Here is a 25,660-nt window from a genome sequence, read left to right as displayed (position 1 = left end):
TCACCAGCCTGGGGCCGGCACGTCCCGCCAACGACCGTTATATCTGGTTATAGAGGCAAACTGCCCACACCGGCACCGTTAAATGCTACTCGGCCCGGCCAGATTATCATAGACGGCACACGGGCGGCCGACCCTCCCGTGGCCGGTTGGTCGGAAGCACCTCTTCACAACACCTGTGCAGAGTGGATAAACCGGGCTGCCAGCTGCTGGCTCGGAACTCGAAAGGCGGGAAAGAGAGGTTTGCGTTGCGACCAATAAAAACACTGAACAAAAACCACACCACACAGTATTAGGTGACTGCTGGGGCTACTGGGAATCCCAACAGTTCTACGCATGGCTTATGACTTATCATTCCAATATTGCTAATAATTTCATATTTCATATTGCTGATTCATTCCGATTTGACCCGACCTGACCTGACTCGAACCGTCCCGATCCAACCCAACCCCATTCCCGGGTACTCACATTGCACATCCAGCTGCAGAGAGGTCCTCTGTCGGACCCGCCAGTGCCGATGGGACGTAACACACGTGACCTTCTGACCGGCCAGGTCACGGGTCATATTCAGTGTCACGTGACTCCTCGTAGTGAACAGCTGCGTGCCGGCGGCGGCCCGCAGAGGCGTCACCGTCCTCCGGCTCTGGGCTGTGACGTTCTTCTCCGCGCTGCCCACCAGCCAGCTGAGTTCGGCCGGTGGTAGGGAGCGCTCCGAGACACAGGTCAGGGTCACAGGGACGTTCTCTCGGACGGGCAGAGGTAGGCCGACGGCGGGCCGAGACTCGCCCACCAGCAGATACGGCTCACCGGGCGGCACTGTGGGGGAGACAGACGGGGTACGGTCAGACGGTTCGCGCTGTGAACGGGATCACGGTTGATGACTTGGCGATGTTGGTTGAGCTGGTTAGGACCGCTACAATGACAATCAGTTTTAAAAATGCAGCATCACAATCAATCATAAGTGCAAGAATATCTGTTAAACTAAAAACTGCAAAAATACTTATACTTTAATATTTTTATAATATTAGTAATAATAATAACAAATCGTCCATCAGTCTGTCCATACATTCGTGCTCTGACCATTTGCGTCAGAGCACAAATAATTTACAGAACATTACGGCATGACCTTTACAGCGGGACAATAACAACACATCAGCCCACCCAGGGTTATCGTGTTGGATTCTCCGAGGCAGCCACTTCATCGGTGGTCTCGGCGGCTTCCGGGCTAAAACGTTCGGCTTTCCCAGACCCAGGGCCACCAATCGTCTGCAGGAGCCGGAGAATTGAGCTTTCAATCACCGCCGTAGGAAAGGCGGGCCAGGCGGTGGCGGCGGAACTGTAAATAATTGCTGACTATAGTAGCATCGGCACTCGAAGTTGTCTTTGCAGCGAAATTCCTATATCGGTATAGTTATTTAACCTTTTCCGAGACTTCCTTGCACAGAACACAAGGTGCAGGAAAACAAAGTACCAGGACAGATGACCTAGAAATTTTGGTGGAATCCTGAGGTCAAGCTGTGACACAGTTCCGTATAGCACGTCTCTCTTTCAAATCCTACATACATCTTCTTTCTGCATCTCCGCAATTTCCCAATACGAGTACATCCCACAGCAGGCTCCGCTCACTAAAACAGCTCCACTCGTGATATACGCGAGCAGCTGTTCCTCTGGATCGCCGGCCGTCCTCGGGGGATCCTCCTATCCTACTGCAGGGTATCGACAGCTAACATACGACTCTCCGCGCGCGTGCCTTCTCTCCAGGTGGTCCCCGCGCCCGGGATCAGCGCAGAGCGACGGGGCCCGATTACTCCAAGTGGATTGGCTGTCGGGGAGATGTCGTAAGGAATGTACCGTCCATTGCCGACGACCATTGCTGGGTCGTTCCGCAAACGACATGGCGAGCGGCCGGCTCAGGCTGTGCCGTCCGCCCTGGTCGGGCCGAGACTGAATGAGACCGGAGCTAGGCTCTGTAGGCACTGGACAATTGTGTGCTGTTACACGGCCTCTGTGGCCGCACACCGATGAAGTCTGTCATGAGTCATTTCTGTTTTCGCGATTTGTATCGCCTATACTGTTACCTACGTCTTACATCAAGCCGGTCGTGCCTGGCGTTAGACTGTACCGCAATACAATGACGCATTGCGGGACAGCCTAAGCAGATGCAGCTCCAACGCTACAGACAATCGAGACGTGCTTTGATCGCTTTTATTGCAATTTTTCCATTATAACATATCACCTTAGTTGTAGATATGCATGAATGTTATGCATAGCTAAAATTAATTGGTAAAATGCTACAAATTATCTTACTGTATAGAATTGATATACAATTTTGAAGAGAGGCTTCAATCTTAATTGTCTTTTTGTTTGGCTGAGACACTAGTTTTATTTTGTCAGCCCATTCTTGTTTGGGTCTGATATTTGTGGGTTTCAGTGAGCTACATAAATCACAAAAACTATAAAAGCAAAAAAAGCAACAAAGCACTCAAATAAAATTGTTGTAAACTACATCATTTATGGTTTTATTGTTCGGTTCGACGGGCCTTGGTTTTACGAACACTTACGAGCAATCGCTACAAACACTTTGTTGTTAGGAGCGCGCCATAAATTAAAGGGCGCTGACAAAGCTTTGTTGGGAAGATGCCAGGCTCAATTGAAATAAAGGTTCCCCGCTGGCTCTCCTGGTGCACATAAAAAGTGTTAACGACAAGAGAAACTTGTGTTGCTGCTGTAAAACTTGAGATACTGAAGGTAAGATCAAACGAAGCGAGTGTGGGCACGAGATGAGAAGAAGAGAAAGAAAGAGAGAGAGAGAGAGAGAGAGAGAGAGGGGGAGAAGAAAAGGCAGAAAGAAGGAGAGAAAGAAAGAAAAAAAGAAAGATGAGAGAGGGAGAGAGAAAAACAGTAAAACAAAAAATACGAAGGAAAACAAGGGAAAAGTACAATGAGTTATGAATATCAATAGAATGGGCGGTACGCTAGCAGTTGTCGTTCCAACTCACCAAACACAGTGAGAAGCACGGGTCGGGGTCCGGGTGTGCCCAGTCCCGCCGCGGTGCGGGCCCGGGACCGTCCTGGATCCCTGCAGTGCCACAGACCCGTGTCCTCGAGTCGCACCTCGCTGACCAGCAGGCGTCCACCGGAGGCGGGCTCCAGTCGCGCCGAGGCCTCCACTGGGGAGCCGTCGTGATACCAGCGGCCCGCCGGCGCCGCCCGGTCACCACAGTCCAGTGTCACCGCCTCCCCGACGGCCGCGGTGACCTCCGGGGTCAGCGGGGTCAGGTCGGCGGACCGGTGCGGACGGGTCTGAGTGCCGCGGCTGTGACGCAACCGGTGGTTGCTGCTGGAGCGCTGAACGCCGTCTGAAAACAAACAGGGGGGATGTTAGTGATGTTTGGAGGCATACCTGAACAAGTTTGGCATGTTGTGTCACCAACGTCCAGAACAGTTATAATTAGATAACTTTGCGATGTGCAAGGTGTATAATGTATGCACATATCCAAACTGAATGAAATAGCATGCGATTTTCGAGTCAGTTGATACGCTGAAGTTTTGACAAGAGACGAGCTTGGCGATGTAACGACGACCGGTATCTCACCGTTTCCACTGCCAACTCCTTCCACCCTCCCCTCCCGTCCCTCTCCGTACGATATCAAAGTTTCCGCCCAGCGCCCCCGATAGCAGCGTCCAGCTCCGCAGCCATCCGTGGCCGAACGGGCCATTCGCCGGCTGCTTTCCGGCCCGTTTGATACGGTCGCTTGTTTTTCAGCGTGGTCAGAGTGCGGGCCGCGGCTCGCCGCATGCCAAACGCGACTTCCCTTTCAGGCCTGCCGGTCGGCGCGGCGGCGGGTGGCGGCGGGCGACGGACGACGGGCGGGGTGGGCTGGTGGACGGTGGTGTATGCGGCGGCCGGCGGCTGGCGGCGCGGGGCGGTGGGCGGTGGCGACTGCGGTGTAGCGGTGGGCAGTGGCTACGTCGGGCGGTTGGTGGTATGAGGCGTTGGGCTGTGGTATACCGGTGGGCTGAGGTGGTGGCGGCGGGGTCGGTGGGCTGTGGTGGCTGTGTGTGGCGTTGGTGGCTGGTGGGCGGCGCGCAGAGGGAGAAGGAGTCGTTGTTTTTGTGGGCGCGGTAGGTCGGTGTGTGTGTGTGTGTGCGGCCAGGCGCGCCGCCGCCGACTGCTGACAGAAACAGACGAGCTGGCGACACACAGCGCCACCGGCGCGGCGGAACAACAGACGGAGACACACGAAGACACGAGAGGACACGGTGGAGACACGAGGAGACAATGGGCAGCGGGATCTCCGGGGCGGTGACAAGTTGTACGACGTGTCAACCGGTCACGGTGGCAGTCGCGGCAGACAGAGGCGGCTGACACGGGTCGGGCGCGACGCTCCAGTGCCGGCGGGACCAGCGGAGCGTGGAAAGACGACCTCAGGCTGGTGCCAGACGGCGGAGAAACGGGTTCTGGGTGAACAGCTACGTGTCTACGACAGAGCCGAGAAATGCTAGACGGGATAGACGGAGCTAGTAACAGAGAACTAGCTTCTTGTGAGTATAGAGTTAGACTTCCATTTTTTTTCGATTAAGCGCGCCAGGAATGACTTCCTAGACGGCGTAAATTTTTAAGTGCAATAAACCAGCAGGATATGAGCGCCAAACATCTCACTGAAAGTGCAGAAAATATGCATCCAATGACGCTCATGGCAACCCCAAAGGTCAGCGTTTACCACAAGCCATGAACTCTTCGTTTGAGAAGATCTGCTATATTTATTATCATAAAGCTGGGAATGACTCATAAACAACAGCAAAGGTCAAACAATACGCCAGCGCACCTATTGCTTGACCTCGTATAGTTTCGGACTGCCTCACCAAACGTTCTCTTAAACTCCGATACGGAATTAAATCAATATCATCCCGGTAAAGGTCTCTAGGTCTATCGCCAGTGCATCACTCTCGCTGTCGGTAACTGAGTTATCACACCTAGTAAGTGAGCTGCTGCAGCTGGTAACTGAGCTGCTGCAGCTGGTAACTGAGCTACCGCAGCTCACGGCAGCAGCTGCGGTGGCCCGTCGGTCCAGCAGGCCAGCCAAGCTCGAGCCCGCTATAAATGTCGAAAGGATGACGTCATTTTTGGAAGCATGACGTCACCGACCGCTTATCTATCAGCAAGATGGAGGAGGACCGCGCCGGGACCGGCCAGCCGAGCGCATCTAACGGATAACGCTGATGACTTTTAAAGCCGCCCAGTTAAATTCAGACACCCGCGATCCCGCCGGTCATGCGATCTGGGGACGATATGGGACGCATTTGGAATATTTAGTGCCGTAGCTTCCAGTAACATTGAGTCACAGAAACATTATTAAATAAATTATGTTGTGACTGGTCATACGTCCAGCTATATGCATTATGCGATATCAAATCAGGGACAGTAAGCCAAACTATTTTGATATTTTTACTTTTCAAAATAAATAAATTTTCTAAGTGAAGATAAGAAGCCAATTATGGGGCAGCTAACCAGTTATCTCTAACGAGTCTCTACGAAAATCCCTTCACCAAGACACTGATAGGAGTTGGGGTGATTCTGGCTAACATCCAGCCCCAAAGTCTGTTTTGATACCCCAGTCCAGCAAATGTTGCGGTAGTCACTGCAGCGTGCCAGCAGCGATTCGCCACATAACAAACTTCCGCGAGAGTTTTGTCAGAAATTCCATTAGTTTTATCGCAGAGTGGAGACTTCGGAACTGCAGATGAGATCCAGACAAGAATTGCCCCATTTATCAAGCAAATCGTTCTATTTGCGGAAATCCCGACTAAAAACGCGAGTGGAGGGCTAGTACGATAAACAGACCTCTACAGACCACTGCTGGTATTGCTGATATTTCTGCTTTCCACAGCGCCGCGTCTACGCGTCTGTCCTCTATCCGGTGTCCAAAGCTCACGGCGGAGTTCGCTGCAGCCCAGGATCAGCCCAGTCCCAACGCACAGCCCTTACGTCAGTCAGCCGTGCCTGCGCAGGACCGCTCAGTGTAGTGGAAGGAATGCAGGACTTATGGTAGGGTACTTTGCCAGCGTCTCAATCGGGTTGACCTCAATCAAGCGGAGCGCGTATCGGGATGCGTTTATTTATTGAGATCGTAAATCAGTCGGAAAATATTTTGTGAACATTTTGAGTCCTAGTAAAGATGATCTAGTGGGCAAATGAAAGAAACTTTGATACTTTCGAGCATCGATATTCAGAAAAATCTACGTTTTAAAATTGGAGACAAAAGGAAACGGAAGAGAGAGAGAGAGAGAGAGAGAGAGAGAGAGAGAGAGAGAGAGAGAGAGAGAGAGAGAGAGAGAGAGAGAGAGAGAGATTCTCACTCGCTCCGGAATTCCCTGCGGCGTTGTCTCTCTCCAGGTGACGACAGGATGAGGCACTGTGTCCCGACACGGTGAGTGCCCCGCCAGCGCCCGGTGTCAGTCAGATGTCACCAGCAGCTCGTGAGCTGTCATGGTCTGCTGCGATCCTCCACGGTCTGCCATGGTCCGCTGCGGTCCTACACGTGTCTTTCAATGGGTACATCGTGGTCACGTCGCGGTCTGTCATGGTCCTCTACGGTCTGACGTGGTCTGTCATGGCCTATCGCGGTCTGCTATGGTCCTCTGCAGTCCTCCATGGCCCTCCAATGCTTCGCTGTGGTCTGTTGCGATCTTTCGCGGTCTGCCATGGTCCGCTGCGGTCCTCTTGGTCCTTAAATGGTTCACCGTGGTCCGGCGCTCCACGCCGGCCGGTTGTGACGGAAGATACGGCGCTCCAAACCCTCCCGAGGACGCCTCTGCACGAGAGCAGGGCGTTAGCGGCAGCCAGGCGGGCTCTTCACATCAGCAGCCGTATAATGTGAGAGCCGAGAGTTGGCCGGGCCGCCGAGAGAAGTTGGGCCGATCTTAACAAGTGCTGATAAACTAGACATAATGGTCCCAGTGCCGACATCCAATCGCTCTATATTGGAATGTGTTTGATTGGTCTGATATTTGAAACTAGTCCGAACGGTGGTCTGTAACATAGTACGTCATAAATTCTTTTGATATTAACTTCCTGTAGGAGATTCTTAGAATCACGTTTATTAGACTATTTGATATTCGAGGCACTAACATTAACTAAATATTTCCCATGCGGAGTCGGAATTATATAATATAAGGCGTCTCTTCTATGACAGAACGTCTTTTAAGAGCACAATTTCCGCTTCTGTTTTCTATTTTGTCCTACCTAAACCCTAACCATTCCAACGTTTCCATCTCAAACATTCCAAAAATAGCTACACAGCATCTCTCCCACAAAAACTTCACCCGTGGTGCTGGTCTCTGAAATTCGCGGCGTTTTTTTTCTACATACAATAGTCCCTCTGAGGCCGTCGTCGCCAGAGTTCAGGGAGCGTGCCGTGGCGCCGTGTCTCCACCCGTCTGGCGACTGTGAGTGACGGGTTTTATTCGGGTGCGCAGTGTGTGCGGTGTCGGGCGGCGGACGGCCGCCATTGTTGTCAGCGAGTAGCGGCCGTCAGCGCGGCGGTCATCCGGCAAATGGCGGCGTCCCGAACTGGCCCAGCCGCGGAGGGGGACACCCGAGCTGCCGAGAGGGACACCACGAGCTGCCGAGGGTCGCTGAAGCTGCGGAGAGGGACACCCGAGCTGCCGAGAGGGACACCACGAGCTGTGGAGGGTGGCTAAAGCTGAGGAGAGACACCAGAGCTGCAGAGAGGGTCGCTGGGGCTGCGGAGAGGGACACCAGAGCTGTAGAGGGTCGCCACAGAGCTGCGGAGGTGGTCGCTAAAGCTGCGGACGGACACCGGGGCTGTGGAGGACCGCCAGAGGTGCGGGAGAAGGGCCGCAAGAGCTTCGGGAGTCACTCCAGAGCTGCAGAGGGACGGGACACCGTCCAAAGCTACACGTGGTCGCCGAAGCTGTAGAGGGCTACCAGGCTGCAGAAAGGAGCACCAGAGCTGCAGAAGAACGTTCACCAGGGCGGGGGGGGGGGGGGGAGGCGAAGGGGACTGACCAAGATTGTTACCAATAGAGTGGTCGAAAGCACTACTGAGGAGTGTGAAGACCGTTTCTCAGTCTCACCGGGGCAGTGTACCCGAATAATGGACCATGTTTGGCTGGTTTGGAAGCATTATTGGTTTTACGCAATGGCAATAATTCACGGATAGTGCTCACACTCATATTCACCAGCAGCCATTATTGGAGCTTCATTAGTGACATTACCAATTTATTCCAAACAGCACCAGCCCGACGAGTGCCGCTCAATGCCCGGCGTATGACGCTCAGTATGACTGACATGTTGTGACACTGCGTGAGCCTCCACATCGGCCCAAAAGCAGCCCACATCGCGCCTATGTTGAAAACAGACCACATGCGAACACTAATAGCTCGCATTACTCGTGAAAACAGCTCAAAGCGTCACACGCGTGCCGTGGTTGCCGCGAACGACTGGCATTGTTTGTGAGTGGTGTGAGTAGTCTGCCGACGGCATTGGCGTGGAGGGAGGCATAAACACGGACGAGGCATTACTGCATGTGAGGAAAGTACCTTTTTGGGCATACGTTCTCATTTCGGAACCAAGAAAATGTGGGACAGCATACAACATGTGAGATAGTTATCTTCATAGTGAGACACATTTCTGACGCTCCAAACAGCGTCACCACGTGACAGAATCGGCGTTTTCTCCAACGTTTTCCAACAACTCCGCTCCTCTGCCGTCCTCTGCCGCTCTCTGCCGTTCCCACACGCCGGTTGGTCCTGCACTCTGCCTCGTCACGTCAATACTCCCCTTGGGATCCGATAAACCGGGCCGAAACAATGATTTATAAATGCGCTGCCAGGGAGAGATATACTTCCAGCAAGTATTGATGGAATAGCACGCTTCAGAGGTAAACTCATTTAGTAATCTAATAATGGTACAATTATCATTATAATGGACTATAAATCTAAAAAGACACTTCTCACGGAAACAACACAGGAACCAACATTTGCGAAAAATTATAAGTGTTGCATAGCACAAGAAAGTACAAATTATAAAGCACCGCGATAGAAGGATAAACGGCAGATAAGTCAGAGCACATTCAAAGAAGCCAGTCACCCAAGCATATTGATACATTTGCTTGCTGTAGCACCTAATTGTCTTCTCTAAGGCTCCGCGTTGTAGGTATTCGTATCGTTCATACGACGCGAGTATATGCTAATCATTCATCAGGTCAGCGGGCAGCCAGTACCGTCACGCCGCTCAGCCGAACGGGGCCATTGTTCATACCGACGTCTCTATACGGTACAACTGCACCAATAAGTGTCGCATAAATGTCTCCATAAATAACGTACCACCCCTGATGACTGTCAATGAACACAGTCGAATGAATGCCAAAACGAGCTCCGATGGTGTATAATGCAACATTTGAGAGGTACGCCCGCCGCCGGCACATACATTATTGCCCAGCGTGGCACGTGGCCGGTATCCACTGACTTCCCCCATGGCCCGGCGCTGTATCAGTGGCAAAGCTTGCATGTCCCTCCTCCTGTGCCGGTCCGACGAGTCACTGCGAAAGGTCGATGTCGGGGCGTGCTGAGCCGCGGCCGACGGTCGCAGCCACCAAATTAGCACCGTTAGCGTGTCGCTATGGGTCGGAGCGTGGGCTGACGCGAGGTCTGGCATCTGATCATTGGGGAGAGGTCGCTAAGGGAGGTGTCGAGTCACGGGCCCAGTTCAGGAGAATACGAGTATGACAATAAAACTTATACGGGATCGGGCTCAGAGGTGAGAACGAAGTGATGACTGATGCTCTCGGTTGCATGAGCATAAATAATGCACCACATAGAGGATTGAAAATGAGAAGTGCACTTCCATACTCACGGAGGTAAGATGGTCTGAGCATAAGCTCGCGCTCAAGGGCAGATCACAGATCAACAAACATCTAAAAACGAGGCACAGCCACGAATACAAACCCGCTTATGCAGCCTAAATCTCGGTATTCACTGTTCGCGGGTACCACTGAGCGTTATTCCCCAACCTCGCATTACCGCAAGCCTCCATAGCTGAAAACAGTAAGCCAAGTCCAATCTCCAGTGAGGCCACAGTTTGTCCAGTCCACATGCAATCACATTTCCTCTGCTGACAGCCTCCATTGCCGCAGCTCCTTTTGGCCGTCGTCTCGGCACGCAATATTTCCCGGGGGAGTGTCTTCAAGGTACACGACTGAGGTAACCCAGGGGAATAGAATGTGTGGCAAACACAAGTGCACAACACATTAACAAATGTTGCATCATGGCAAATTGTCAGAAATAGGTAAATGTCGTCATGAACTCCTATCGTTTGACAAAGACGTAGCTCCTCACCCATCGTGACTTGGTCACCGACATCTTCGTGTTTTGTGTACTTTGTAGAGCATCATCATCATTACTACTGACGCATAGACAGTTGACACGTCAACCCGTATGACGCGTCACGCCGTCACACGCCGGGTTAAATGTCACCGCGCCGTCCGTCCAGCTCTAGTCCCGTGACAGGGGACACTGACGGGCTGAGCTGCCCGTGACGGGGGACAGTGCACGGATCCACGGCACGCTCCGCCGCAGCCGTCCGTGTCATTTCACGGCCCGTTGGGCATTCCGCCGCTCTGTCAGCCGCATTCCTTCACACGCGCCGCGTGCTCAGTGAACCAGGGCGGTCGGGGTGAGACCGACTCAGGTTCGCTCGTTCACCGCGCCGGGAACCCGTCCTTCTGCCTCGGTAGCTACAGGACACTGGCACTGGAAGCCTCTGTACCAAATTGTCGGCCGTGAGGGACGGTACAGCGGCGCCCTTGTCGAAATGCCGAGAGCAATTTGTCACAACCAATGTCATAATCTCCGATAAGAGCGGAAACAAGTGCTGAGAAATGGACGGGGCTTTCTCGGGCTCGGACGAAAGCACTGCGAAATTGCCTAACGCGACGACGAGGTCCAACAAATCCCTCTGAAATGACGGGATCACAGGCGCGGGGGAAGACGCACAGAGGCAGAAGTCAGCGCGTCTTTTGATTCCGGGCGATGTCTCTTGTCTAATGAGTTCTTCAAAGTGTCGTTCACCAAACAACAGTTGAAATTGTCCAGATTTTAACTAATTTGGAAAGTACAAACTCGTTTACGAGGGTGTGTAATCAGAAAGAACGTAAGTCAACATGATATTTAGTTCCACGTTGTGCATTTCTGAAATTGGAAATGTATGATACCTACATCATATTTGAGAACTGAACGCATTGAGCAGACATTAGAGAAGTGTTGTGTCATGTGGTGCGCAAATGGACTCACCATGGGGTTCCCTTACTGTGAATGGTTGGTTGTCAGGAAAGGTCCATTCAACAAGCATGCCTACAGTCGGCATACATTGATTTCACTAGTCATTTCGAGGCGTTTACGCCATGATTTATAAATGCTTACAAGTCGTTAATGGGCTCCACACTTACCGTTAATTGGCCCGTGGGAACAGGCACCAGGGCCACTCTGTCTTACATATTTCATTCAGGCGTGCGTGCATAGTGTACCCCAGTGCGTGTCAACACGCAAACCTTTCCGGCGTTTTAGAACGCCTCCAAGTTTTACGGAGGTGATGAAGCCTTGAATCAGTAACCACATCAGCTGAGCCTTGTATCAGGTCTTCGCGTAACCCCTTGCAACTCACTGTTGGTAATAAATAATTGTAATCTATCAAGTATGCAGGACCTCATCACTTGGACGGGTTAGTGCGATAAGTTTAGTAGGGTTAGAAGCTAAACATGTTACAGTGTCAACTCCCCAGTTTGTTCAGGTCAGATAGGCAGGACCAGGCCAGGTTTGAGTTCGGGTCGAGTCAGATCAGGTCATATCAGTTCAGATCAGGTCAGAGCACGACAGCTCGCCATCAATCCTGCCAGGGGCGGTGGACCCATCAAATATTGAGCGCCATCGAACTGAAATATGCAGCTCGGTTCAGTAGGTCACACGGTAGCAGTAGAGGGGATAGCAACAATGGTGAGGGGGAGGAGGGTGATAGGGGGCAGTGATGGCAGTGGCGGTGGTAGGGGGAGACGATGGTGGTGACACATCAACGGCGATGCCAGTGGCAGTGACGGACCGAGGGCGGTAGAAAGTGACAATTGGTTTATTTAACATTAAACGCACCGCAACCAGCGTCTCATCCTTTGATTGAAGTTCCGTCTGTTGACCTGAGCCCACTGTCTCTGGGCAGCAACACATGGACGGGCCAAACCTATAAAAACTGACCCGCACGTGACCTGAGCGAAGTGCCCTCTCCGCCGCATCGGTCACGGTGATATTCCCAGCTCGGCGGTGCGTTGGTTTCCAACCAAACATCGGCCACTTAGCATCACCATAAAACCATAATCAGACTCTATCTTGAGTCCACCCGAAAAGTTGGCCCATTTCGCCACGTGATGGGAAAAGCCAATAACCACATGGCTTTGAGCCAGTAACGACCATACTTCAGGTCACAACTCTCCCATAAAATTCACAAAACTTCCTGACAGAATATGGCACATTTGTATTCGTCGCGCGCTCCGGGCGGCGGGCGGCGCGCCATTTCACGTCTGCAGTGCGCGGTGTTCGAGCCACTCTGACGGCCGCTGCTGCTCTGTATATCAGGAACAGTGCGATCGGTGGGTCCTGCGGGACTGCCCCGAGGGGAAATCCGTCAGAGGAAGGTCATCTGATCGCGACAGTGGGAGGTCAGCGGATCGGGACAGTGGGAGGTCAGCGGATCGGGACAGTAGGAGGTCAGCTGATCGGGACAGTGGGAGGTCATCTGACCGCGATCTCCGACGGACCGACGCTGCATGTCATGGCATGAAAACGGTATAAAACAATATAACGACGCTGTTGAAACAGACTTGAAAAAATAACCTGCATGACCTCTCTGCTTCCTGCTCAGTGTTGCAACGCATCCCCGGAGCTACATCGAACACTGGCATCAGTCGTCAACTCCAGAATATGGTCGTTCGCATACTTCGCCGTACCACTTCCAATCGAACCGGGCCAAAGATCAAACCCAAAAGCCACATTTCGGCGATGAAGGACGCCGTAAATCCAAAAATGAAAAAGAACGACCGGTCATAAATTTCCTATATATCCGCAGTGGCCGAACCCCCGCGGAGACACAAGCTTCCGCACTTGGCATTCACGGGCGGCGCTGGTGTGTTAAATTTAGCGCCGCGGACTTGCCGTTTGGTCACCGTCCATCCTTTAGAGTGGACAAATATAAAGCGGACGAGTTTTGTCACTGGCGGTCGTGAACGGAGGACGTCCGTCACCGCTTTCTCGATGGGAAACCACGCCGGTTCTGCGTATCGTTCGCGAGCATAGCGAACTTGACGCGGCATGCAAACTGGTAACGTCGTCGATCGCTGCTTTATAAAGGTCAAACGAGCCATGATGCAAATGTATCGATTTGACGTGTCATGAATTAGGCATGGCGTCGCGGACAGGCGTTGAGTTGATGAATTGGTAGGCTGTCACTCGTTGGACCCGCCGGCGGGACGGACACCCGGATAAGCCGGAGCATTATTCGCCGTCACGAACACGGAGGACATGAATTTGTCTTAATCATTCCAAGTTATTACATTTTCACTCACGGGGAAAATTACAAGTAGTCCCAGCAACGGCTAATCAATCTCAGTGCCCGGCCTAACATCCGCCAAAAGTCGCCTCGAATAAGTGGATACATGCATCACGTCTCACTTAAAACTTGGTGGAGATTTCCTAACAAGAATGAATGTTTCGACACACTACCAAGTTATAAAGCAATAAGAAAACGTTGTTATAGGACGGTACAACATTTTTGATATATTACAAAGTCGAGCAACTGACGGCTCCGGGGTGGTTGAAAATAACCTCAATCATAACCACCGGCGCCTCAACGGCTTATCCATTAACGCTGCTGTGCCTCTACTCTGTGAGACCAAGGATCACATTAGCGGCCTATCCATCAACTCTGAGAATAGAAGTAGCCCGAAATATTTAGATTTATAGGCAGCCAAGAACATTAAATTATGTGGCCTTTGTTACATGACCGACCATAAAGCATGCTGCCAGCTCTAGCTGGATGCATATATTGAGCCCGGCTTGCCTACTCTGAATCTAATAACCGTGCTGTCGTGCTCAAAACAACTGTTATATGATATGGCAGAATGATGACATACTTTAGACACAGACAGTGATAAAAATGTCTCCGTGTTATCCTACGGTTCGATTCAAAACTAAAGCGCCCTGAGTGGAGGGAGCACGCCCATCTCTGGTCTCATCATGCTGAACCGGTCTCTTCTCATGAGTCATCACCGCCACATTTCCCTCTATCCTCCGTGAAACCGACAGTTTGGTCCGTGACATCCACTGACACTGACGCAGTGTGGCAGACAGTCGTGTCCCTGATATCCATCGAGTTCGCCGCGGTCGAGACGGATCCCCTCGCCACCGCCGGCGGTCGGTCGCCGCTGAAAGAACCAATCGGTCACACGCTCTGAGCAGGCCTGAAGAAGTGTCGCCGCCCGCGCATCAATTCCTGCCGGATCACAGCGCCATTCAGCGCGGCGTCGAACCCGCCGAGCGGCCGCGGATAATTCATCACAGGCCCGATCGCGCCCAGCCCAGATATTGTCCGCACCAAACAAATGGTCCGACCACTGCTCCCCAGAATGGTAAAACAGAAAAGGAGGCATAAATAACGACTGCATGTGTGATAAGCGCGCTGTAAATCTTGCCATGTGAGCTGTTCCTACTATGAACATTTTCGGATCATTGAACTTTTGGTTGGTCACTGTACATAAGCAGCAACATCCCATTCGTAATGAGAAATACGAATTTCCAGCACACTCCTATAAAGTATTACATTTTTAACGCCTTGCTGTCAGATCAAATTGGGTTATATTTCGCTTTAGTGCGAGGTCATCTTATAAACCAACTATTTTGGAGAGTAAATATTCAACTTCCTACAGTCTAATGGGACACTTAACGTCACCATGAACAAGCAGAATTTCGCTGCTATCTACATTTATGGCCCACCAAGATTAAATAAAAACGTTATTAAAGAGAATATCTCAACCAATGGGGCAAGCGCCGGTCAAGCGAACGTTAAGCATCGTAGAGATCGCTGATAACGTATAAATTCGCGCATACCTAACAACAAAATAACTTTGGATTTCATTAAACAGGGAGGCAGGCCGGGTTCTTAGTTCTGACTACCGTTCTAGAGTACCAAAGCATGGTTCCTAGATCTGAAGTAAAAATAGCAGCCAGTCATTTTTCGCAGACGACATACAATTACTCATGTTATTAATCGTTGCTACCATTATGCAAATAGCAAGAACGCTCCAAGAAAAGGCAGCCTGTTCAAACAAATGTTTTAATGGAAACAGTGACAGGACAGCATGAGAACGGCTAAGAAACTCACCACCCCAATGACAATGCCATCCATCTCTCTCCAGGCCTAACGGAAACCCCCCTTAGCCCTCCTTCCATTCTCAACAAAGTTCAGCGACATTCCCCTCCCAGCCCAGTGATAGCCCTGCCAGCCTATCGCAACAGTCTAGGCCTCATTCCAGCCCCATCCAAATCCAGTGACAAATGTCGCCCCTCCAGTTTAGCAACCATGTAGTGACAGCGCTTCCCAGCCCGGTGCCGGTCCCATCCCACTCAGTAACACCCCTCCCCCACTTCCCGTCACAGAGTTAGATCCCCCCGACCGACAGCAGCAGGTGCTCGCCTCTCCCAGCGATGGCGCAATGAAATGTGGTCTCTCCCCGTCTCGCGGTGAGACCAGTTGACACGAACTGAAAGCAAACTGGAGCGATATCCAGCTGTGGCGGAAACAGCTACAGACGCGGCTCGATGCGCTTCCATGCTGATGCATGGTTTGTTATTGTTGGTAAGCCAGATGATATGTCAGGATTCCATTGAAGCGAAGCGCTTCGTGGATGCCTAAAAACGTTACCATCGGTGATTCAGAGACGTGAGTACTTGTGGAATGCTTGTCGGTGTGTATGAGGATGGAAACGTAGTCGACAGATTGGGACCAGTATCCGTCACTTTATCACCAGCCCCCTACTGTGAGGGCAGCCAAGAGGGGACCATTTATGCGTCTGACCTTGGATTCCATTGGAGCGTCTATGAGCTGGATGTGGGAGGGGGACCTCGGCCCGTTCTAGCAGTGCTCCATTGGCGCGAACTTCCGCTGAATCTCATAGAGATATCAGCGGAGACACTTGACGTCAGCTCCCTCATCCGGAGCCATCGCGAGGTCCGTTGGACCGTGAACACAGGGTCAAATCAGGACAACGTTCACTAAACGTCCGACCAAGCGCGCACGAAATGTTCGACCCAGCATCCACTAAAAGTCAGGCCCTGGCGTGCAGTAAATGTCCGAGCCAGAGCGACGGCTCAATATTTTCTATGCCGTGCGAAACTGTATGGTGCGAGGAAGTTAGATATATCGAACGTTTATATGTACAAATCCAATACCTTAACATTCTAAGCCCTTTAAAATCCTGAAACGTCTTCTCACGTCCACTTAAGACTTCAAACGTCTTTCCACATCTCCTAACGTCTCTCAAAGTTCCATAACTTTTCCAATTTTTCGAACGTCTCCCAGCATGTTGTCCATACCCTCCACCGCTAGCCATGGTCCCCAAACACATTCTAGCGTTATATTGCATCTCCCAACATCCCATAAGCGCCTCCAACGTCTTACAAACGTGTCCTGCCATCCCCAAACGTCCTCCAGCGCTGCGCCAGTGTACGACCGCAGGTCTCTACCGCCCGGCGCCGTCTAGGTAAGAAACGGCGTCGTTGGCTCAACTTGAACGGCGGTCGGATGCCCAGATAACGGCAGAGTCGTGAGGGTGCCCCCCTCTTTCACCCCCCCTCGATGGATGGAGATGGCCCACATAGCCGGCGTCAGTGCGTGGTCACACTATGGCGATACGATGATATTGTCAGGGCCCCAGGGAGCTCCCGAGATTGACTTCCACCGTTCGGGTGTTTGATGGTGATAGGCATGCGCCGGTCCTACCAGAATAAAGATACCTACCTCCCGCCACGAAGCTTATATTCAATGACAATTAATGCAATTAACGGCATGATCAATAGCATGCTCGGCACCAGTGCTCGAAAAGACTGTACCTAAATTTACAAACGTAACGTAAAGTTGTGCCTCCTATCGGTTTCGTCGCTGTCTGCTGCAAAGTTAGACTGCAGCATTGGAGCAAACAAACGCTGTCTCCTCTTCCGACCCTCATTTCTCTATAGCTGCCGATCAAGAAGCAAGTCGAGCATAAACATAGCGGTACTTACATAAGCTACAAAACACCACTATACATAATTCACACTCCGATAAGCCTGACGTTTTTCTCTCCATCCAATCTACAAATAAGGTCCTTGACAACTTCTCCGGGTAGAAATGGATTGCACACTGGATTTGGTAGATTGCAGCTATTCACTGCGTATCCCAATATGACAGCTTGTTTATCGGCAGCGTACAGTTCGATTTGTGCCGTCACCGTGTCGATTGGAGCCATTCATTTCAAACTCTCACCCTGATGTCTTTTGCCTGCAAATGGATCTCAGAAGTCCGGAACATTGGACAGACTAGTGAAGGAGTGGCAGGGGATTTCGCCATCCGCTCTTCACAAAGCGATTTTTCAGGCACGGCGCTCGGTAAATCACATCAGGTGAACGTGACCGGAATTTTCAGCAGAAGTTTGCGATTGTTCGTCAGTTTGTCTAGCGTGATTGCGTCCTTATCAGTCCACGTGCTACACAACACGTGGGCTTGAGAACCGAGACAGGGGACCACCAGCAATCAGCATACTATACGCGTGTGCCAGCGCCGCACATACCAACGCCGGCCGTCGTCGCTTAGGCTTATTTGATGACAAACGGAAGCCTGGAGACTTCTTGAAGTGAGGCACACACCTGCCAAAAGATTGAGCTAGCTATGCAAAGGTGTCTTGTTTTAAATTTTCTAATCTCTACTCCTTTACGCAACACTATTGCTCTATGCTCAGTGCTCACGCCCATGGTGTGAGCTGGGCTTTGCAGAGCGCCAGCCACTCGTCACTGCCAGTGGAAACAAAGACAGTAGCCGCAGACAGCCGAAAACAGACGCGAAACCGGAGTCGGAGCGGGCGGAGGTGGCGGCGGCAGCCGACGCGCGCCGTCCACGCGTCCCAGAGACGGATGGCCGGATGGGCGGCGAGCCCCGCCGCCCGGTACCCAGCGTTGGCGAGACCCGGCGCCGGGCGGTGAGCGAGTGAGGTGCGGCGCGGTGGCACGCGCCCCACCAGAGAAACGGCCACTGATGGATCGACGGTGACAGCCGAACGAATGGAGAGGAAACGCGCAGCTTAGCAGACGGGTGGGAACGGGACAGCATGCTTACAGCATCGGGTGACACACTCGGGAAATGTGGGATTTGAGAGGATTCTTCCAAATGGCCTTCAATCTTCTCCATCTCAATCTAACCACGTGTTGAGGCGACGGGTATCCGTCAAACACAGAAACGATCATTACGTCGGTCCAACTCTGACAACCAGCCCCTCAGGACTGGACTGTGCCGACTGCAGGGTGTCTACAGCTCTCCGGGACGGATGCAGTAAGCTCTCCCCGCCACTCAAACCCAGACCTCCCCGGAGCAGCAGAAAGCGCCTCCTCCAAACCCTATACCAAGCAGTCACTCCCAGAGTAACCATATCGATAGCTGAGGCGCCCCATTTCCTCAGCAACTGTCGACAGTGCCTGACAGACGTCAATCGACCCATCGGCTGCATAACTCTTAGCACCGCACTCACCCGCTGTAAGGACATCTCAATACGAGAATTCAGAACGTCGACAGATTCGACGACGGCCTCTGTCGCCACCACTTGGCGCCGGGAGAGCTTTTGTCAGATCAGCGACCGAGGCTAATGCTCCGAGGCGCGCATAAATCAAACATCAAAAAGACTCATGGACGTCGGTTCGACCCAGTGCTTTACAGTCGATCGGGTGCCGTCACGTTCGCTTACTCGTGGAAGCATGTCTTTTGAAGATATATGCATATCGGGAGAGGCATACGAGTAGGGTGTAAGGCCCATTCAGACGAGAGCAATATCCATACGGACGTGGGTCGGAGCGGCCTGTGGACCTCTCGTGGGAGGTCTGGACAAAGGCCCGCACCGGACCCGGGGGCAATAGGCATTGATTCTGGACGGCACGAGACGGACGACCGACCGACCATCGGCCGGGGGGGGGGAGGCGGGGGCGGAAGAGACGCCCGCCCATTCGTCATATCAGAGCACGCCGCATTGACTGGCACGCACGTTAGGGGACAGAACGCGCCAAATACGTATATGGCGTGCGGTGACCGAGAAATTGCCGTAATGCGCGAAATAGCTTCAGCCAAAAGAGGAGCTCTTACCAGGGACAATACGTTTTCAGGCTCAGTCACATGTCTTCCTTGAAAGTCAAATGGAGGTATATATGTAGAAGTTGTATTTCCTACCCTTAAAATTTAACCAAAAACGTTTGTTTTGCCTCTTCATACTTGTGACTAGCAATAAGCAAAGCTGATAATGACATCAGTCTACGTGAAGTTAATCAAAGCTAAGCTCGACCCAGCTGAACATACGCCTAAATATCATCAGTATACATATGGGCATCATAACTCCCCAGGACTTAATGAAGTGTCGAGTGCATTACTTCCGTTCCAGAACGCACTCATACGAGCGCCATTTGTAGCTGCAGTGAGCGCTAGAGTTCAGCCGAGTTCAAAGAGCATCCACTGACGCATACGGGTAACTCAGCCATTCATGAAGCGAAAATCGGAGAAATGCATAACGGAGCAGGACCAAAGTGCGTTGCATCAAATAACCATGCATGATGAAGTCAGTGGTACGTGTTCCGTATGAACTAACAGCTAACTCTGAACGCTAACAGTCTATTTAGGACAGAAGACGAGTGCTTTCTTGAGTTAAGATTGATGATCAAAGGCGTTCACTATGACACTTCGGTTGGTCTCGCCGGCAAAATAAATGTCCGTTTGAATGAAAGAGTCCCCGGAGCAGTTTATCACAGACTCGTTTTGACTTGGTGCATGGGGGCTACAGCCTAGCATTCCGAGCAACAAAATGAACCAATGGCAAATATTTATACAGTATGCTTACAACCGACGAACTATGCAGCATGAATGCTATACAATGGGAAAAATGCCTCTCATGACTGATGTAAGGATTATCGGGAGTGCGAAGAGGAGTATAACGATCTCCAGCGTCCGGTCAGCACGTGCTCAGAAAACTCCTCGACCCCGATCTTCTCCCCTCTACCCCCTCCCTCACCCCCAACCTCGACCCCGAGCCGACCGTGGGATGAAGGCTGGCCTCTCCGGCGCCGCAGGGATCACATCAATCTCCCCTTAGACTGCAGAGGCGGTCAGCAACCGCCCGGACGAGACGGTGCTCGGTGGGTTGGTGGGGCGGTGGGCGGCGGGTCGGTTCGGCGAGGCGTTAGGGTGGTGGCGGATCTGTAGTCTGTCTGGGCGGTGGGCGGTGGGACGGTGGTAGAGCGGTGGGGTGGTGGGCGGTGGGACGGTGGTAGAGCGGTGGGGTGGTGGGCGGTGGGTCGGTTCGGCGAGGCGTTAGGGTGGTGGCGGATCTGTAGTCTGTCTGGGTGGTGGGCGGTGGGTGGTGGTAGAGCGGTGGGGTGGTGGGCGGTGGGACGGTGGTAGAGCGGTGGGGTGGTGGGCGGTGGGCGGTGGTAGAGCGGTGGGCGGTTGGCGGTGGGCGGTTGGCGGTGGGCGGTGGGCAATGGTCGCGGTGGGCGGCTGGGCGGTGGGCGGAGCGGTGGACATTGGGCAGCGAGCGGTGGCTGGGCAGTCGGACGGTGAGGCGGTATTCTGGCGGGGGTCTTTAGTCCGTGGTCCACCGACGCTTTGTAACTTGTTAGGTCGGTGCTTTCAGCTGGGAAACTCTCGTCGGTCGCGTGGTCGACTGTTGGATCGTTAGAACGGGCAACAAGTCGGCGACGCTGCGGGCGATAAAGCTGTGACCTTTCCGCGGCGACAAGACGACCTTTCCGCGTGTGTACCACCACGCAGCGGCTTCCCGTGTTTTCGCTTGTGTCTGTTACCTAATGGCGGCACGATTCAAAGACGTTGTTGCTCCATCGAAAACGCTGAAAGGTCGGTGGCCGATTAGTCGGCTCAGTAAGATCCATCCACGCAGTCGGATGCATTTCGTGTTTCCTGTTCTCCCAACTTCAACCAGTTGGGAGATCACAGAGCGCTGAGCGCACAACAGAAGGCGCCGCTCTGCACCACCGCACATTGCACAACCCGTCTTCACATAACGTACTTAGCGCTGTACGTCAGGCGCATAGCAGTTACCACGTTATATCCACGCGGCAGATATAATGAATGCGACGTCGTGCCTCACACCGGCTGTTATTCCCGCACAGAATGGCGCAACGTTAGTAAGGCCCGACCGAGCAGATTTTGAGTTGTGGACTGTTTTCTCCAGGGAGAACACAAAGTTTGCCACCGCCCCTGTGCAGTGCGCCAAAGACGAACCGCCGCAATGCCGCATACATAATGCATATGCATATGCATGCCGGGCATAGCTGACTACTGGGGGCGGTAAATATTGTATGTGAAGAGACCCTTGTGCGCTATTAAGGCGAGATCTTTCCGGGCCGGGTCGCCCATTTCTTGGATGAATGGTCAGTTTCGTCCGCGGCGGGTCGTTGAGACGCCTCTGAATCTGCATTCCGCCTCGAACTAGAATCCTGCACGGGAAGAATAAGTCCAATTGCTTTATCCACTTTCATTCTTCCATGCCTTGGTTAGTATCAGCAAGGCGGGGGAAAGCATAGCCAATGTTATCCTTACTCATAGCGCCAACGCGCTCCCCCAAGACCAGGAGATCTCCGTTTCCCCAGCACCCCAGGGAGAGGCGATTGGTGTACACATGATCTGCCAGGATCCAGGCCGGCTCTCCCGTGTCTACAGGGATCAATGGATGAGGATGTGTGCCCAGGAATTGCTGCGAACACAGACGGATACCGCGAACAGCGCCCTGAGGGTGGGGTCATGTGGTCACTGGCTGGGAAAAGGTTGTACATATAGGTGAGGGCAGTGATGTGATTGAAACATTCACAAGAGAATGAGATAGGATATAACGGATAACTGACCCATTAGTCTTCGGTGGTTTATCATACTCGTATATGTCCACCTGTGAACTTGAATGGCAGCCATTTAACATCACAAATAGGTATTATTGCATAATGCAGCATGAATATGCTGAGAGGTGAGGTGAGCGGAAACATCCTGTCATCAAGTCAGCGAAGTGCACGTTTAGCAGTTTGGGTTAAGCGACCATTATAGCAGGGCTCATTTAGGGCAGTTCGCACGGCTCATTCGGGGCAGTTCACAGTGAAATGGAGAGGATATTAGTCTTCCGCTGATGACGGGGCAGCGTCTGGCGGCCGTCGTTTGGAGGCCGGCCGAGTGGGGTCGTCTCCCACCGCCGCTATAGCCGCTCACTTCTCTCCGTCTCCTTCAGTGCCGTTCAGGCCAGATTAGGAGACCCGGTTAGAGCCATTCAGTCGCCGCTATGAGACGGCCGAGCTGTCCGCGGGCGCGGACCGACATTCAACCTCGGCGCGCTGGGACGGTCCGACTGAGACGGTCCCAGACGCTACCAAAACGGTTCGTGCTCACGAATACGGCCCGTGAACGGGAGCTTATTCGGACCATGGGCCGCCGAGGCGGAGGGTGGGTGGGTGGACTTGATGGGGAGGCGCTGAGCTCAGGCACACGCTGGGGTCGGCTCTGGTATGAGGTCAGGTGCTCACAATGGTGGAGGCGGGGTCGGGGTCATCAGCAGTCTCGGCTCCATGTCGAGCGAAAATGAGGACGGATTGACCAATGATGAGGTGCTTTTATTTCACGATGAGAGCGTAACTGGCCGCTTTTGCACAAAATGAGTGCTAAACGTGGCCAGATGACCGGCTCAACGGCTCAATTCGGACTACCGTTACGTCCAGGTGCATTAATCATCGCTCGGTGGATCATCGCTCAACCCTTTGACCCTCTTTGTAGCCATTTATATTGCGCTTTACATTCACTCGCCGCTAATGCTGCACTGTCAGAGAATACGACGCCCAGTCTCGAACGAAGATTTATGAATGTTTCGACTCATTCATTCATCGGCCTGCTGAGATTCCTCCTGCGGCAGCGATAGAAGTTCCAACAAATTCACCACCATCAGACCTCAGGAGAAAGCCCGCTGAATTTTCGGTAGTCCCGACACGCTGTTCGGGACATTAATGGGCAGTGTATCAAGGTGAAAGCTCCCGCGCAATATGCATGCGGTGTTCTCGTAAATTACACTCGGTCTGGCCGTAAGTGCCCGAGGCGATTGTATCGGTGAAGCGGCGGGCGGCGGTCGGCAGTTTACACCGCCGAAATTTGGCCGCAGGACCAGAGCGATACTGCGGCGGAAACGGCGGTACGAGGCACAGAAACGTAACGACTCGGAGACGGTCATAGCAGGGTGCACCGTGCTGAAAACATTTCGTGTATACCATAGAAGACAGAGCGATTGAAATACCTCATACATCCTTGAAGTGACACCAATTTAGAATCTTGTTTGAAATGTTAATTGGGAGTGAAGAGAAGCAAACCACAAATTACCCCATCCAATCTCATTGACAAGTTACGAGGAATCCAAACGCACGGCTAAGTTGCATGCTTAATCACCCCCCTTACGTAACTACAAATCCTGTAGGTACTAGCTTCTGATTATATCGCAGTCAATCCATTAGACAAAATTAGTATTACGCAAATAGCCAAATGTGTCAAAGGCCCTTTAGCGGGTTATAAAAATGCAATAAAACACGGGAGGCGAGGCCAAGATTTCGAACTGGGTGAATGTTCCATCACCACGCCAATGCATCAGTCCCTCTGTGTTTCTGATCTATTGCTAGTTACAACGGCGAAAGTTGCTTTTTAATGGCATTGCTTTAAAACAGAAGCTGTACTAGAATTTTTGTTCGAGCTTTATCCATCTCTCCAGAGACCAGTGGATTTTGACTTTGTGGTGTTGTTTGAATATATCCTGATGATCACTGATAGTCGTCGGTACATTCTTTCATTGCCAGTTGGATTCGCTCATTTCGTGTCGTTCGGTACGAAACTCGTGAGTCACCGACGATCTGGGAACCACCCTGATCATGGGTAACAGCTGCGCGCTGGGGATGGATGATTTGGAGCGGCCCGCGCTGCCAGACGCCGGCGAATCGGGGGCGAGCGCCACAAAAACATCCCACCTCGGAGATCCGTCACCACGCGAACAAAGGACGTGAAAATCCGCCGTTCGGTCCCCGGACCGAGCGCCGAGAACATCGTGCGATCATGGCGAGGCATGATCACATACTGGGTGAGAACACGCACCGGTGCGGATCACAGACCCGTGCCGGTGGGTGTGTTGATGGACCGTGCGCGCCGGCTCACCACGCGGTGTGGCGGCGCGCGGTGGCGGTCGTTCCACTCACCTGCGTTCACTAGAGCGAGAACGGCAGCCAGGAGCAGCGCGGCGGCCCACTCCGCACCCATTCTCCTACTGCGAGTCTATCACCTCACATCTCACACCAGCGCGTCACCAGCACCACTGCACTGCGCGCACCACTTCACTAACACACATCAGCACCACGCGCCAGTCCCGTCACGGCCACCTGCGGACGCCGGGCGGCGCGTACCCTCCCCTTGCCGGTCTGGGAGCGACTGATCGGCTCCGCGTCCGCCGACGGACGGCCGACCGCCGCCGACCGCCGCCGGTCCGCCGGTCCGCCGCCTCAGCGCCGGCGGCAGCCGCGTGCGGCGGCGCGCGCCGGGGCGTCCACCCGGCCACCCGACCGCCCGAGTCAGCGCCTCTGGAGGCGACTCCAGTGAATGTCGGCAGTCGGAACGATCGGTAAATACCTGGTAATGAGCCGAGCAGACGTCGGCGCGCCATAACAAGGGAAGATGTTGGCTGTTTTGACGTGCACTGCCGCCATTGGAATGCGTCCCGGCGAGGCCGAGAGACTCGAGAGGTAATTACCCTAATGCGACCTCCGTTGAGGCCTTTCATATCTTTCTCCGGCAGGCCGGCAACTTCTGCTTGAGGCTGCATCACAGAAGCTACAAGACTACCCGCTCAAGTACGAAGAACAGTGAAGTTTGCGTTCCAAGTGGGGGGTTTTCAAGTTATGACGACCTTCCACGCACTGATAAAGCGTGTGTATATAGAACGTATTGACTCCTATTCAATACCAGCCACGCCACGGCCACAGCTGCTGCCAAAATCACACCCTCGTCGCGCCGCGGGGGGCGAGAGGGGAGACGGGAGACCGCCACGGGCGTCCCCCAGGGATCACGCGCCACGAGGTGACACCCCGCCACGTGCCCCGGAACTGCCGTCAGCGTTCGCCGGGCGCCCCTGCGCCCCCGACACTCCCAAAGGCGCCCCTGACACGCCCAGTGTGGTCCAGACAGGCGCTCGACGCCCGCGGGGGTCGGCTCTCTGGTGCGGATTCCTGCTGGGTCCCGACGCGTCCTGTCAATCTCAGGAACACCACCCGTGTAGGCACTGTCGTTGACGTG

At 53.0% G+C, this 25,660-nt stretch overlaps 1 protein-coding gene across 1 annotated transcript in view; it reads right to left on the bottom strand.

Moving 5' to 3' along the window:
• Positions 1–24,859, bottom strand: part of LOC122372171 (kin of IRRE-like protein 3) — a 45,979-nt gene extending 21,120 nt beyond the window's left edge. The window contains exons 1-3 of the mRNA XM_043349065.1: positions 24,571–24,859; positions 2,997–3,356; positions 466–813 (exon numbers count right to left, since the gene is read on the bottom strand). Of these exons, the coding sequence (XP_043205000.1) occupies positions 466–813; positions 2,997–3,356; positions 24,571–24,631 (769 nt within the window). The 5' untranslated portion in view covers positions 24,632–24,859. The remainder of the gene's footprint in view (positions 1–465; positions 814–2,996; positions 3,357–24,570) is intronic.
• Between the last annotated feature and the right edge of the window lie 801 nt (positions 24,860–25,660).

This window comes from Amphibalanus amphitrite, unplaced genomic scaffold (genome assembly GCF_019059575.1).
Source record: "Amphibalanus amphitrite isolate SeventyFive unplaced genomic scaffold, NRLGWU_Aamphi_draft 001325F_arrow, whole genome shotgun sequence".
Lineage (NCBI taxonomy): Eukaryota > Metazoa > Arthropoda > Thecostraca > Balanomorpha > Balanidae > Amphibalanus > Amphibalanus amphitrite.
This window is presented reverse-complemented; position numbering and strand designations above follow the sequence as displayed.